Here is a 16,074-nt window from a genome sequence, read left to right on the forward strand (position 1 = left end):
AATGAGTTTATTTTCAAATAAAAAGAATAAAAAAGAATTGGGGAGGTTCAATGGCGGAATGAGGGGACAACTATGTTGGATTGGATAGTCTCCTTCAATCTCAAGTTAGCGAGATATCTGCTCATTTCAATAAACAAAGACAAGTTGCGACATGAGTTTCGGTTCAAAAAAAAAAGGCTCAAATCGTTAACAGAAATGGAGGAAGAAAAGAGGACCGGAATAAAATTGCAGAGCCGACGCTAAAGAAGACAAGAGTCGACCATCGTCATTATAGCCACTGCGAGCTCTATGTATCAGAATCAGGAGTAGAAAAACAAACAGCAGGAGAAAGGAAGGGAGCCCTAAGGGCAAAAAAATTATGTTGAATTTTTGGGTTTCCACCATTCTTTTATTCCCTCCGTTCTTCTGGACTGGTAGACCAAACAGAAAAACAAGAAAGTCCAGAAGAGCACCGGGCCCGGAGGGAAGTTGACCTGAAAAGAAATAGAGAAACCGATCGACGAAGCGCCATTGTTAAAAGAGACGGGGTATCGGTACATTATGTTGAAATGAAAACGCTGTGGAAGAAATCGTTGAGAGGTCTTCAGTCGTGACGCCATAAGACATTGCAGGGGAGGCCCGAGATGTGTTGGAGTGAATGTTTGTATCGGGTTGTGTAATCGTTGAGATGATGTTGAATTAGGTAAATGTTGAGAGATTTTGGGGTGAGAATTGTAGATGACCCGTTGAAAGAGTCGGCTTTTTTATGGAAGACCACCAGTTCCGAATTGAAGGGAATGGTATCAGTTGGCGGCAACTCCATTGGGTTCGGCGGTGCCATTGGTTTCAGGCTTTGCGGGAACCTCAACCTCGACGTTGAGATCCTTCACTTCCAAGTCATTGAATAGTTCGAAAACGGCATTGGAGCGGTGGAAGTCGTTGTCAACGATGTTGACAAGGTACCAATCTTCCATCACATTCTGGATCAGCTTGCGACTGGGGCTAGCTGCGTTGTAGCACTTGGACCAGTGTTCTCCCAGAAGGTACGCCTCGTCCTTCCAGGCCAAGAAGCTGACAGTCTCGACAATGGTGGGTTGGATGATCTCTCGTCCCGCGAAGATACCCCACGTCAAAGCATTGGGACTGTCGCGTGTGTTCGTCTTGAGCTCGCCCTTCTTGTTGGTGGCATGGTAGGTCAAGTCATCGTTCTTTTCGATGCGAGCGATGAGCTCGCCGATCAAGTATGAGGGGACCAGGAGCTCCAGGTAGGCTTTCTGGTATACGAAACCGTTCTTAGGACCCCAACCGTAGACAGAGTGGGAGGACTTGATTCCGTCGACAGCGGGCTGAGAGTTGATTGTCAGGAATCCGCGCTGGTTCAGGTCAAGCAAGTTGTCCTGAATGTCCTTGGCTTCCGTGGTGATTGGTGAGTCACTCCATGGCAGTCTGTCAAGCTTGCCCTTCAAGAAACTGACGAAGATATCCGACAAGTCCTTGATTGACTTAGGCTCGCCCCATAATTTGATGTTTTGCTCGTTAGTGCCCTTGAGTCCGACACCGTACGCGTCGAGCTCACCGAACGCGGGCGAACGAGAATCCGTCCAGCGACCGTTGGGGAACTCGTCCCATGTTTGTGTGCGAGCAACGTATGAGGAGTTTCGGTTGCGCCAGAATACCGGACGCACATCTTCGCCCCGACGGTTAAGGGCAAGGGAAGGCCGCCATGGCAGCGCACGTTGGATAGGAGATTCGTCCGACGGGCAAAGACCGAGCTCATCCAGAACCGCTTTGGTGGCTTGGGCCAAGTTCATGGTATAGAAGTGTAAGTGGTTGATACCAGTGGCCATCAGCTGCCTGCACATCTCAGCGATGAGGCTCTTTCCAATCTCTCGAACAGCAGAGTCATCGTTCTTGACGGGCTCAAGGGCTTCCATCCACTCTGGGGGAACGCGGATCTTGGTCCAATTTGATCGACGGATGAAAGCGGCATAGGTCTGAATAGGCATGATACCGGGGATGATGGGCACATTGATGCCCTTGGCTCGGCACCTCTTAACCCAATCGATGAAGTTCTTCACATCGTAGAACATCTGGGTAACCACGAAGGTACTGCCAGCATCCACTTTTTCCTTCAAGTGATCGATCAATTGCTCGACGTCAGCGTTGTCATCAGCTCCCTCGGGGTAGCCGCCGACGCCAATGTCGAAGTGGTTGCCATATTTCTCCCGGATGTATCTGACCAAATCCTTAGCGTAGCGGAAGCCGTTATCGGCGGCCTCCCAGACTTCCTTGTCACGGGGTGGGTCTCCTCGAAGAGCCAAAATATTGGTGCAGCCTGCCTTGTAAGCAGCCTGGAGTGCTTGGTCGACCTTTTCTATCGGCATATCCGTGCAAGTCAAGTGCATGCATGTCTCCAGACCATAAACCGATTGTGCCACATTGACCATCTCGCAAGTCAGATCCGATAAGCGACCGCCGGCACCCCAGGTGATGTCGATGAAGGAGGGACCTAAACCATGCATGCGGTCCATCCGGTCGTAAAGGTTCTGCACACCCTGGGCGGTCTTAGGAGGGAAGAATTCGAAGGATATGCCCGTCTTTCCCTCTGCCTCATTCTTGGCCAGCTTCTCCCGGATATGCATGGTGTCGAATTAACCTATTTCTATCAGCACACCCCCGGGGAAACATCAAGGGAAGCGTTTCCATGCTCTTTAGCTGGAGTTGAACCGACATACCGAGGATTGGGGCGAGAAAGAAATTGTTTGTGAAACCAGCACACGGCTGTGCAGATGAGACGTCCGAGAGCTGGACCAGATTAGCGTGGAGGTAACACGCAAGTCAAGGGTAGAGAAAGAACGAAGTAACAAAGTGAAAGTGAGAGCACAAATGAAAGAAATAAGAAGAGTGAAGCTCGAGGAGTGCAGAAGGGAGAAATTCGGTGAGCGGATTATCGACGATTTGGCGGGGAAGGCCGGCCATCGGAGCACGTGTCTTGGCCCCTTGGAGAGACGACGCTCAACATAAGCAAAAAGAAGGGTGAAAAGGCCATTTTGAGTCTTTCTCTTTCTCTCTACAGCTCTCTACTACCAGCTATGAATCCCCAATTGACCAGACTACAGAGCATGGCGAAGGAACACTCCATGGCCACCGCCCCTCCTGCCCCTCCCTCGGGAAAATTTTCTGTTATCAGTTGAACTCCGATTCGCAATTTGAATCTTGACAATTGCTTCATTTCTCCCCGGATTTCTCGACAACCACACAGCAAATATGTCGTCTGTTCCTCCTCCTACTGCCGATCAGGACTACAAGTCCACTCTCCTCCCTCTGCTCATCTCCAACAATGTCCTCTCATTCGGCTCCTACACCTTGAAGTCCGGCCGCGAGTCGCCCTACTTCTTCACCTCCTCCCTCCTGCACACCGCGCCTCTCCTGCGCGCCTCTTCCGCTGCCTACGCTAGCGTTCTCTCTGCCGAGCCTTTTGTCACCACCGACGCTGATGGCAACACGAAGGCCGACTTCGACATTATCTTCGGACCCGCATACAAGGGCATCCCCATCTGTGCCGCTGTCACCAATGAGCTCGCCGTGCGGGACTCTCTCTCTGGCAAGAACGCCTGGGACAATGTTAGCTACTCCTTCAACCGCAAGGAGGCCAAGGCCCACGGCGAGGGTGGAAATATCGTCGGTGCCCCGCTGAAGGGCAAGCGGGTCGTGATCGTCGACGATGTCATCACTGCCGGCACTGCCCTGCGTGAGGCCGTCGGTATTATCGAGAAGGAGGGCGGTATCGTCGCCGGTGTGGTTGTTTTGCTGGACCGTGAGGAGCGTGTCAGCGACACCGAGACCAAGAGCGCCATCGGTGTTGCTCAGCGCGATCTCGGAGGCAAGATCCCCATCCGCTCAGTCCTTGGTCTGCACGACTTGATCGAGAAGCTCGGTGACAAGATTGGTGCTGGTGAGATCCAGCGCTTGAAGGACTACCGCGAGCGCTACGGTGCTCAATAGATATATAAGCTTCTGAAATCCGCCCACGGCGGCATGATGTATGAGCAAAGATAAAACAAAATTATTTGGATACCAGGGTAGTTTGGAGTTGCTATGAACATAATTGATTGAACGTCGCCCAGCGACTGGGGTGATGGCCACATTCCAAGCAATAGCTCACTTCTTTAACATGTCTTAACATCGTGCCTTCGCACACAGAATCATTCAGTCTCTTCAAGATTCCAGAGAACTTCTGCCTAACAGACTTGAACTCCTCCTTCTGTGGCGATGGCAACATCAAAACGCAATATGCAAGCGAGACATCTCGTGCCATCTTTGAATCTACCAACGATAGTCAGTCCTTGACGAACTGGTGATACCAACATTCAATCCGAAGAACTATTCTTCAAGTTCCAATCGGGGAACATGGATCTTTTAATAGGACCCTTTTGTTTCGTAACTACGCAGCTGAACTCATTGACAATCCGGTGTCTTCACCCACACTATATTCTCCAAGTCATCTAAGATGTTCAGATTTCACACCCCTGGCTGAGTTGTCGCACTCGGAAGCCGGAATCCCTGTGCACCAGACAATGTTTCACATGAACTCGAAGAGATCGATCGTGCCAGCTTGGGCATTACGATGAGCCAATGGCTGAAAACGTCCCGTTGTAGACATTGAGTTGTTGCGCGGCAAGCGACTGCCACACAGCAGGTGTTATCCGTGCCATAGACTGTGTCTGACAGAGAGCACTGCAAGGCAGGACAGGCACCGCTTGCAGTGGAAATGGGGACCTTTGGGGGCATTGTAGAGATCAGTAGCTGCGCTCAGGCAATTTGTACCTTTGAATTTGAAGTCAATCACTTGATCAAGTAAAAGGTGGTACATGGGTGTAATACCCATGGTGGCACGCACATATGGTCATGACTTTGTGCTGGAGGGTTGAGATCTATCGAAAGACTGTGATAGAAAGTTATTTAGTTATTTGTAAATCTTTAAGCACAATGTGGTAAGTGAATCTGAAGTCTCTTCAAAAGTTGTCGTTCTTATCTAGGTGCTTCTAGGATCAACGCTGGAGATTTGATATTTGCATTGTCTAGGCATCGTTTTCCAATGCAAGGCATGCTCCGGTGAGCTCCCAGTGGGTGCCTCTGTTCCACGAAGTACTTAAGAACGGGGCTGAAGACTTGATTGGTAAATTAGCGTATTTACACTTGTTAACATGATATATTATGGTTGTATGGAATACTTTTTTGGCACTCAATCGGCGGAAGTATAAAAATGGTATCAATAAGATTCAATTTCGCAATACCGTTATTTCAATCCATAGCACTCAGTCTTTGAATAGTACATAGATGTAAATATTTAAAGCGCTATTTTGGCATGATCCTGCAGAGCACGGATACTTGTCAAGCCAATTGTTATGTATCCGAACTGCGTGACATGAGTATTAAGTCCGCCAACCACATATTCTGGGTCCCTTAAAGGCACCCACCCGCGCTTACGATTGACGGATCCATATGTAGTATCTAGTACTGACAGGAAAAGGTCAACTTTCTAATAATTACCCAAAACTCACTTCCAGCTGGCACATATTATTGAGCTCGAGCTTAGACTTTGGATGCCGTCATTCATATCTACACTACAGGCCGATCACAACAGGTCGTGTCTTCATATATATTTAGAAGTCTCATAATGGAGTCTCGTGGCTTGAAATATCTGGGGTACAGAGTGGAACAAGCTACCAGCTGGATTGAATTGAGTCCATTCTCAAATCTAAGCAAGGCTCGTCACCCCCAACGAAATCTTGACATATTTGCTATAAAAATACAGGCTCAATATTTCTGCCTATGATACTTAAGTTAACCTCACATTTTAGCGTCCAATCAGGCTGCTTCCTACTATATTTCGGCCATGTTGTCTCAAAGTTCTTTACACTCGAATACATAGAATACAACTATATCTCAGTATCAATAGCAGTTTCTGAAACATGATAAAGATCACCTATATACTCCAAATGTGATCTTGCTTGGCCCTATAAATTGCCACTATCTCCACGCTGTCATTGATCACCCCGGTGTCTAAGATGGATCTCAGGTTACATTTGATGAATGCAGCTAATGTAGTCACTATTTCCTGTTTAGATCGCTCGCTTTACTAACAACAATGTGCCGGTAGTCTACGAAGTCATAGGACATTGCAAGTTACTTTGATAGACATCACAGTGACTCAGCTGTCTCGTCCAGGTTGAAATCTTGCGTGCAGCAAATGTGAGTACGAAGTGCCTGTAGATACGGATATTGTACGGTACATAAAATTCGGACCATGAATATGTACTCCATAGCTTCACGGATTCTGACGCGGGCGCAGCCTAGATGACAACTTGAGTCAACGGTACATATCCCGAACAGGAAAATAAATCTGTTATCTTGACATGCATTGATCATCCAGATAACCTGCTCCTTTGTACGAAGAACAAGGGTGTAAAGTTATTTCGTGTTTGACGACATTCTGCTGCAACTATGTCTTCTGGCATGCTCTAGGATTCTGAGGCGATGGTCGAGACCGAGTCGAGGAAGGTCGAAGATGGACAGTAGTTTTCGGCGATATAACCGCCGAAGGTTGTCGGCATGCAGAGGTATTCGCCTTTGTTTATAGTCTATGTTCCAATCGAACCGATATAAGATTAACGATGCATATTCCGCCTCAGACATCTCACCTACCATTGCTCTGACGCCACCCATGATCTAGTCTCACAGGATATTGTGATACCTGCAATGCATGGATTGCTCGATTAGCAATGTTGAGCACGGCCATTCCAGAATGGCCGTTGTCTCGCAGAGAGCTATGGGTTTTACTGGAATCTCACGACGATGGCGTCTCTTCGTAAGACAGAGAACTTCGCCGTCTGAGCCTCACTGTCTCTCAAAATAGTACGCACGAGTAGCAAAGATGTCAATCAAAGCGCTGAAAGGTCAATGTGTACTCCATTATTCACGTCTCCTATCAGCTGTCTTCTCGCTTCTCACCGTTGGTTCCGGATTCAAGGAAAAGTGTCTATTTGCCTCAATTTGCGGCGATGAACAAGAACAACCTCAGAATACTTTGTGCGAGGGCAAATTTCGGGGCATCAGGCCCTTTCTGAAATATGCTGAAAGTTTCATCCATAATCAAGAAAGTTCTTCTTACCTTGGATCTTGTTTGATTCCTTTTGTTTTTATTAGCCAAACCGCAGTTCCTATGCTTTCCGTTTCTCTTCTCCTTTTTCCCTAAAAGAGCTTCCATAGACTGGAGGGCCTGTGATCCGATTCTACTTTGCTTAGTGTGCCCGAGGTCCCTCGTCACTAAGTCTCTTTCCTCACTACCCATATACCCTGCGAAGGAACTCTGCAGACTTCCGATACGCAAACTGTTGGCATTCACTCTCCGTTAGTAGACCTATCTGTTCCCTGCTGCTTTCTAAACTCCTGTTTTTCCCTGCCTGGGTCTTGATACATGGCACCATCTCTTTGAGATACTAAAGAACTAACGTGAAATGGTCACACATAGGTATTCCTTTTTGAATAACCGCTTGGGTCAATAGCCCTTATTGCGCTTCTTTCTTTCTGCCTTGACATATGCTGCGAAACCGAGTCTCTTAAGAGGCTCATTCCCTTGAGTGTTCATCATGTATTGGAAACGTACAATCATCGCGACTGCTCTGTTTGCAGTCCCGGGAATCAGCTGGCCATACGACGGATCTCTCACGGATTATAATATTAATGAAAATCAAACAGCAAGTGATCCTCTAGACTACTGGGGAGAATGGCCCGACCACACCTACTTCCCCTCGCCAGACAATTGGCGTTTTCCTGTATATACGCTTTTCCTCGATCGATTTGTGAATGGTGATCCAACAAATGATAATATTAATGGGACCCTCTTTGAACATGATATTAGCTCGAATCAAATGCGACATGGCGGTGATGTTGCCGGTCTACTGGATACTCTGGACTATTTACAAGGAATGGGCATCAAAGTTGGTTTCATCCGTCCTTGACTACGCCTTCTCATTCAGCTAATTCATCACCTATAGGGCATCTACCTTGCAGGTCTGGTTTTGATGAATCAGCCATGGGGCTCAGATGGCTATTCAGCACTTGACACCACGCTCTTGGACCAACACTTTGGAACGGTTGAAAAATGGAGGACTGCCATTACGGAAATCCACAACCGTGGGATGTATGTCATTTTTGACAATACTGTTGCCACGTAAGTACTAGGCCCAAGATTAATCTTCACATCATGGAAAATTAGCTCACAGTTCGCAGGATGGGCGATCTCATTGGTTTTGAAGGGTACATGAACACAACCACACCTTTCTCCATGCAGGAACACAAAGCATATTGGAAGTCAGACCGTCACTATGTGGATTTCAGCTATGGCAACTCGTATAACGAGACCTGTGACTATCCTCGCTTTTGGAACGAAACTGGATACCCCGTGGACCAGTACGTTCGTGATGAGCTCAGCGGTTGCTACGATAGTGATTTCGATCAGTACGGTGACATCGAGGCTTTCGGTGTATACCCTGACTGGCAGCGAGAATTGGCCAAATTTGCATCTGTTCAAGACCGATTGCGCGAGTGGGTTCCTAGTGTCAGAGAGAGACTCGTTCGCCATTCATGTATGATCATCGCCTCCTTTGACATTGATGGATTCCGGTACGACAAAGCCACACAGGCTACTATAGACGCTTTGGGGGATATATCTGGCGCGTATCGAGATTGCGCTCGTCGCGTAGGAAAGAACAATTTCTTCCTCCCCGGTGAAGTGACGAGTGGCAACACACTCGGCTCTATTTTCCACGGTCGAGGCCGACAACCTGATATGCAACCGGAGACCCTTGAAGAGGCATTCAAAATGACAAATTCCTCCGATCCGGCCTATTTCATTCGCAATCAGAATCAGCAGGCCATCGACGCAGCAGCATTTCACTATTCAGTCTATCGATCTCTCACCCGTTTCCTTGGTATGGACGGCAATTTGGCTGCCGGCTACGATGTTCCAGTCAACTGGACTGAGGCCTGGTATCAGATGATCCTCACCAATGATATGATCAATGCCAACACCGGCAAGTTTGATCCTCGCCATATGTACGGAGCCACGAATCAAGACGTGTTCCGGTGGCCAGCAGTGGAATATGGCGTTGAAAGACAACTTTTGGCCCTGTTCATTACCACATTGCACATGCCGGGTATACCCTTGCTTCTATGGGGAGAAGAACAAGCATTTTACGTTTTAGATGCTTCAGCCACCAACTATATCTACGGTCGTCAAGCTATGTCCCCTGCCACTGCCTGGAGAACCCATGGATGTTTCCAGTTGAATTCCACTCAATATTTCCAATGGCCCATCAAATCCGGGCGGTTAGGCTGTACCGATGAGACAGTCACATATGATCATCGCGACCCGGCTCACCCTGTACGGAATATCATCAAACACATGTATCAGATGCGACAGGACTTTGCCGCATTGAATGATGGGTGGTGGGTTCAATTGCTTTCCAACCAAACCCACAACATATATCTTCCCGGATCAAACGGGGTGCCCACTGAGACTGGAATGTGGTCTGTTTTACGCAGTCCATATTATCAGATGCAAGACCTAGGAGAGATGGGAAACCAGACTGTGTGGCTTGTCTACCAGAACAGCAATCGCACAGTGGACTATGAGTTCGATTGCTCCGATCAAAATGCTGCCCTCGTCGCTCCCTTTGATGTTAACACCACAGTCAAGAATCTCTTTTACCCACATGATGAGATCACTCTCCAAGAGAGCCCGATTAAGCTCGGTCTGGATGGTACTAGCGAATATAATGGTTGTATCGATATGATGACCATGAAGCCTTATGAGTTTAGGGCCTACGTCCCGAAAGAGAAATTCCTATCTCCACGTCCTATGATCACCAAGTTCTTGCCAGGCCATGATGTCCCCTTGCTATCCGTAGTATCTCCCGGAGAAAGTGAGTCGATGGAAGTCAGCCTCTTTTTCAACGCCGAGATGAATTGTACTATGGTGACCGACTCAATATCGTTCGAGTCGAAGACTGAAACTGGGTATGTCCCTTCCTTGGACCTTGACAGTGTCACTTGTGAAGCATTGGAGGCCGAGAGTATTACTTGGACCGGCCAAGTCCCATCTACCTGGGCTTGGAGAGCTACCCTGACTGGTGTCTACAACGGTATACATCGTCTAACCGTCAACAATGCCACAACTACCGATGGAAGAACAACCAATGCTATCGACCATTTCTTAGTTCGAATCGGACAACAAGACAATCCCATGATATTTGCTTCCGCAAACTACTCTCGCAGTCTCCTCCATGAACGTAAAAATGGCACCATCTTCATCAGACAACACGCAGCCGGGGCCGACAAATACCGGTACTCAACCAACTGGGGAAGCACCTTTTCCGAATGGCTGCCATATGAGGGAGGAAATCACACAATCGAGGAACTGCCGTGGTCTGGAACAAAGAAGCAGATATGGGAAGGCAAACATGTTCGCGTCGAGTATTGGAGTCGTTTCACCGGTAGCAGCGATTACGTTCAAGAGGGTGACGGCCCAGGCTGGAATCCTGCTATCCGACGTCGATTTCCCCATCTATTCTTCAATGGTCCGTTCAATAAATATGGGTACGATGCCGGTCTGGACAACGTTGTGAGGCAAGATGAAGATGGCATCTGGAAGTTCCTCTTCATGGCTGAGTGGCCTGCTCAGGGTCAGTTGAACGTTTGGGGCATCAACCCCGATGGCCAGCCAGACCAAAGCTACATATATGGTGATTCCGATGGTGACTCAATCCTCGATCGTCTCCCGCCTTCTTCGCTGAGTGTGACCAGCATAAATATCAGTGATCATCCCCCTAGTCCGCACCTCGCTTGGAGAATCCACCTGGATGACTCGAACTTGCAATTCAAGCTAGTTCCCGCAGGCTCCAAGTACGCCCAAATGGCTCTTTTCTTCTTACTATGGATTGTTCCTGTGGTCACAGCATCCACCTGCGCCTACGTTTTCATGAAGACATTCTACCGGATTAAGTTCAACCAGATCGGCGTGACTGAGAAGAAGACACTCATCTCCATGGATTTCGTCAGCAGATTCAGGATTCCACCTATGGAAGGTGGCCAGTCCAGTAACCCTTTTGTACGCCTTGCCAATAAGTCAAAGTTTCTTCAGAGTAGTTCGGCTTTTGGCAATCGAACATCCCATCGACGGAAGGTTCTCATTGCCACAATGGAATACGACATCGACGACTGGGCCATCAAGATCAAGATCGGTGGCTTGGGGGTTATGGCACAACTAATGGGCAAGCAACTTCGCCACCAAGACCTTCTCTGGGTCATTCCATGTGTCGGCGGAGTGGACTACCCTATAGATAAACCGGCCGAATCAATGTTTGTCATGATTTTGGGAAACTCCTACGAGATCAAGATTCAATATCATCAATTGAGGAACATCACCTACGTTCTCCTGGATGCCCCTGTCTTCCGGCAACAGTCTGTTACAGAGCCCTACCCGGCCCGCATGGATGACCTCGATAGCGCCATATATTACTCGGCCTGGAATCAGTGCATAGCGCAAACGATGGAGCGGTTTCCCGTTGAACTGTATCATATCAATGATTATCACGGTTCAGTCGCTCCTTTGTATCTGCTACCCGAAACTATCCCGATTTGCTTGTCACTCCACAATGCCGAATTCCAGGGCTTATGGCCTATGCGGACACAGAAGGAGAAGACCGAAGTGTGCTCGGTATTCAATCTAGATCTGGACGTTGCCACGCGCTATGTTCAGTTCGGTGAGATCTTCAACCTTTTGCATGCCGGTGCAAGCTATCTTCGTCTTCATCAGCAAGGCTTTGGGGCAGTGGGAGTCTCAAAAAGTACGGCAAACGCTCTTATGCTCGCTACCCAATTTTCTGGGGCTTGAGAAAAGTTGGAAACCTTCCGAATCCTGACCCTTCCGACACCGGTGGATGGAATCGAGAATTTCCAAAAGAAAGTGACATCAATGTCGACAATGATTATGAGACTCGTAGAGCAGAGCTCAAGCGCCAGGCTCAAGAGTGGGCTGGTCTTGAACAGAACCCCAATGCCGATTTATTGGTCTTCGTTGGAAGATGGTCCATGCAAAAAGGAATCGACCTTATCGCCGACGTGCTACCCAGTGTCTTGGAAGGGCGACCAAACGTTCAACTAATTTGCGTCGGGCCTCTGATTGACTTGTATGGCAAGTTCGCTGCATTGAAGCTGGCCCGAATGATGAAGCTATATCCTAGCAGGGTATGCTCCAAACCTCAGTTCACGGTCCTGCCACCATTCATCTTCTCGGGTGCCGAGTTCGCACTGATTCCTTCGCGAGACGAACCCTTTGGCCTAGTCGCAGTTGAATTTGGAAGGAAAGGTGCCCTCGGTATTGGCGCCAGGGTAGGCGGGCTTGGACAGATGCCAGGGTGGTGGTATACAGTCGAATCTACAACCACCTCACATTTGCTAAAACAGTTCAAGCTCGCCATTGACAGCGCCTTGAATTCCAGATCCGAAGTGAGAGCAATGATGCGCGCAAGGTCCGCCAAACAGCGTTTCCCGGTTGCCCAGTGGGTCGAGGATTTAGAGATTCTTCAGTCAACATCCATTCGAGTTCATGATAAGGAACGCGCCAAAGCTCAGAATCTGTCTACGGCGGCGGGTGCATACAACGCCATCTACGGAATGATGACTCCACAGGCTGCGTCGACAAGATCGGGTGCATCAACTCCTCCAATGCAACCATCGAGTCGCCCAGCAACAATGGGATCACTGCAGCGAAGCTCCATTATCTACAGTCGGGACCCAAGTCCTGGCGCCGATTCCAGACCTAGATCAGGACTCAGTCGCCAGGTGCCTTTTGGTATTCGACCAATTTCAAGTAGCACGGAGCCTCGAGGCAGACGCGATCTCGGGAAGGGAAGTATTGTTGAGGGTGATGACAGCACTGGCAGGGCGTCCCCTGACGCTGAAGAGGATAGCGATGAAGAGCTAATGGCAACTTGCTATGGAGATGATGATTATCCCATATCGCCTGACGGAGTGGATGCAGCACGTGGGCAGAGCCCTCAATCCCCTGGTATTGCCTTCACCAAGGAGGCTCTCTTGGCACGCCAGTTGGCTCGATCTAGCAACACACCGTCGAGCTCGACAGCTCCCAGTACAGCAGGAACCGATGATACTCTTATCCCACCATCGCGTCCATGGGCAGGGTCGGGAAGTCGGTTGAGCAGCTCATCGGCCCTGTCTGTTGATTCAGTTGTTGGAGAGAAGAAAGATTTCAAACTTCAAAAAGTCGATCCATTCTTCACGGATAGCAACGGCGAATACTACAAAGAGTTTGAAAAGAGGCTCGAGGAACTGAATGGAGCCAACTCCGACAATCAACTCTGCATTGAGCAATATCTTGAAAAGAGTGAGAAGAAGTGGTTCAACAAATTCCGCGATGCACGCCTGGGCCGCAATCAAGGATCTCCATCTGGTTCAATGCACCTTGGCAAAGGAGGTTCCCCGACTGGATCTATTACGAATGACGATGCAACGTCTCACGATAGTGTTGTGCCCGAGAGGAAAGACAGCCCACTAGATGAATTCATGCTTGGTGATAACTATGTTCCCCCGACAGGCCTGAAGAAGTGGATGCAAATGCGTCTCGGGGAATGGCCTGTGTATTCTCTCTTCCTGGGACTGGGCCAGATCATCGCAGCCAATTCCTACCAGATCACACTTCTGACAGGAGAGGTGGGCCAAACCGCCGCAAAATTATATGGAATCGCGTCCGTATACTTGATTACCTCGATTCTGTGGTGGTTCTTCTTCCGCTTCTGCAAATCAGTGCTTGTCCTCACAGTGCCATGGTTCTTATACGGAACTGCATTCATGATCATCGGCATGGCACACTTCGAGCCTGATGCACACATCCGCGGGTGGATCCAGAATGTCGGAAGTGGGATCTATGCCGCCGCTTCTTCCAGTGGCTCTATATTCTTCGCTCTCAATTTCGGCGATGAGAGCGGTGCCCCCGTCAAGCAGTGGGTGTTCCGGGCTTGTGTGATTCAAGGCACGCAACAGGCATATGTTATTGCTCTTTGGTACTGGGGCTCGACTTTGACGAAAGCGAGCAGTGCTGGTAACACTAATTCTCAAAGCAGTATCACAAACACCTGGGTAATGACGTGCGTACCATATTCACTTCACTATCAATGTTGAATAATTGCTAACACATATCCTAGAGCTATCTGCACGCCCATCATGATATTCCTGTGGGGTATTGGCCTGCTCATCTACTTCGGTCTGCCAAATTACTACCGCCAAACACCAGGCAAAGTTCCATCATTCTACAAATCCGTCTTCCGACGCAAGATCGTACTCTGGAACTGGATTGTCGTGATTCTCCAGAACTTCTTCCTCAGTGCTCCATACGGTCGAAACTGGAATTGTGAGTTCCCATGAAAGTAGAAACACCACATCCCTTTTTCCGAGAATTAGCCATACAGTCCACTAACCTCGGCTTAGTCCTCTGGATATCCAAACACGCCAATTCCTGGCAAATCCTCCTCCTCTGCGTATTGTTCTTTGGTTTTGTCTGGATAGCAATTCTGTTTCTCCTAGCCAGGCTGTCCAAATCCCACAGCTGGATCCTCCCGGTGGTAGCCTGCGGTCTAGGAGCACCACGTTGGGCACAGATATGGTGGGGAACATCTTCATCAGGCCTATTCCTCCCCTGGGCCGGTAGCTATACTTCAGGTGCATTGGTCTCGCGCAGTTTATGGCTCTGGCTTGGTGTGCTGGATGCACTGCAAGGTCTCGGATTTGGCATGATTCTCCTGCAAACACTGACGCGCATGCATATATGCTTCACGCTTCTTGTGTCGCAGGTTATTGGTTCCATTGCGACTATGTGTGCTCGGTCGTTTGCACCGAATAACATTGGTCCTGGGCCTATATCTCCCGATATTACTGCTGGGGTGGGGGCGTTGGCGAACGCTTGGTTTTGGATTGCGCTTTTGTTACAGCTTTTGATATGGTACGACTTCCTACTTGAGAGATAAAGTGGCTTCTCTTGCTGACATCTTGTTACCTGCAGTTGCGGCTTCCTTCTTTTCTTCCGGCGGGAGCAACTTTCGAAGCCTTGATGGGGTTTGAACTTTCTTGTTGGCTATTGGGTGGAAACGAGTAATTTAATAAGGCCCATCACCTGGAGGGTTTGACTATCCGTGCCTACATTGACTCCTGCTGCTTTTCCTTGGGTTGGAGAACTATGTCGAACAGGTTCAGCTGCTTAGTATCTAAATCTAATGATATCACGTTCTTTAATGTGAAGCAAAGTGCTTTAATTCTGGCTAATCAGCTGGAAATAGCGACTAGCAAATACTTATTCAGCGTAGTTTGTACTACTATCGTAAAGCTTCAGTTCACCATCTCCAATCTTTGTCATCTAAATACGAATCTGTGATCATGATGGGAAAGTACTGATCACTGGCCGTGGTTGTTCGGACGAGACCGAACCTGACATGAGTTGGTTTGGATCGATAGGAAACGTTGGGGGTCATGCTTTGCCTCGTAAGCTAATATCCCAGTAGCTTAGGTACAACACCACAGCACCGCTCGTTAATAGCCTTGAGAGCGATAAGCTCTCAAAAATCATAGGATCCAACGACTTGAGCCTGTCGGTCCTCGGCGTCTTCATACTCCGTGCCAGCAAAAGGAGACTGCTTTTAAACCCGCAGAAATGCGAGCTTCTGTTAGGGGCTCTGACCGACGGAGCGACAAATAAAGTTTCCCAGGAGCACATGCAGGGATACCATCGGCCATGTTCTGCAGGTATAATATTGACGCACTCCTCGAGCTTCTCGGTGCCTAGCGCTACAGCCGGAGGTCCTCGAAATCAACCAACCGATCCCGGAAGGGGTCGCCATCTAAGCAGCGGCGAACCAGTATATCGATACAAAAAATAGGTGTTATACGAGCAGAACTGAGAGCCCGAGGACAGCCAACAAGCAGTATTAAACCAGCGCGAGGGCACGGGATGAGTATATA

At 48.7% G+C, this 16,074-nt stretch overlaps 3 protein-coding genes across 3 annotated transcripts; 2 read left to right on the top strand and 1 right to left on the bottom strand.

The window, feature by feature from the left end:
- Nucleotides 1-782: 782 nt before the first annotated feature.
- Nucleotides 783-2,621, bottom strand: N7446_000331 (methylenetetrahydrofolate reductase (NAD(P)H) MET13; the record flags this gene model as incomplete). The annotated part of the gene is made up of 1 exon (XM_058509098.1): nt 783-2,621. The coding sequence occupies one exon, from the start codon at nt 2,619-2,621 to the stop codon at nt 783-785; it is 1,839 nt and encodes a 612-aa protein (XP_058378077.1).
- Nucleotides 2,622-3,246: 625 nt separating this feature from the next.
- Nucleotides 3,247-3,984, top strand: N7446_000332 (orotate phosphoribosyltransferase; the record flags this gene model as incomplete). The annotated part of the gene is made up of 1 exon (XM_058509099.1): nt 3,247-3,984. One exon carries the CDS (start codon nt 3,247-3,249, stop codon nt 3,982-3,984), a length of 738 nt encoding a protein of 245 aa, XP_058378078.1.
- A 3,647-nt stretch (nt 3,985-7,631) lies between these two features.
- ags2 (alpha-1,3-glucan synthase Ags2) lies at nt 7,632-15,170 on the top strand (the record flags this gene model as incomplete). The annotated part of the gene is made up of 7 exons (XM_058509100.1): nt 7,632-7,982; nt 8,040-8,215; nt 8,275-11,834; nt 11,861-14,210; nt 14,268-14,473; nt 14,551-15,061; nt 15,122-15,170. The coding sequence occupies 7 exons, from the start codon at nt 7,632-7,634 to the stop codon at nt 15,168-15,170; spliced, it is 7,203 nt and encodes a 2,400-aa protein (XP_058378079.1).
- Nucleotides 15,171-16,074: the final 904 nt, after the last annotated feature.

The sequence above is a fragment of the Penicillium canescens genome (genome assembly GCF_028828765.1).
Source record: "Penicillium canescens strain IBT 15451 chromosome Unknown utg000001l_segment0_segment0, whole genome shotgun sequence".
NCBI classification, from domain to species: Eukaryota; Fungi; Ascomycota; class Eurotiomycetes; order Eurotiales; family Aspergillaceae; genus Penicillium; species Penicillium canescens.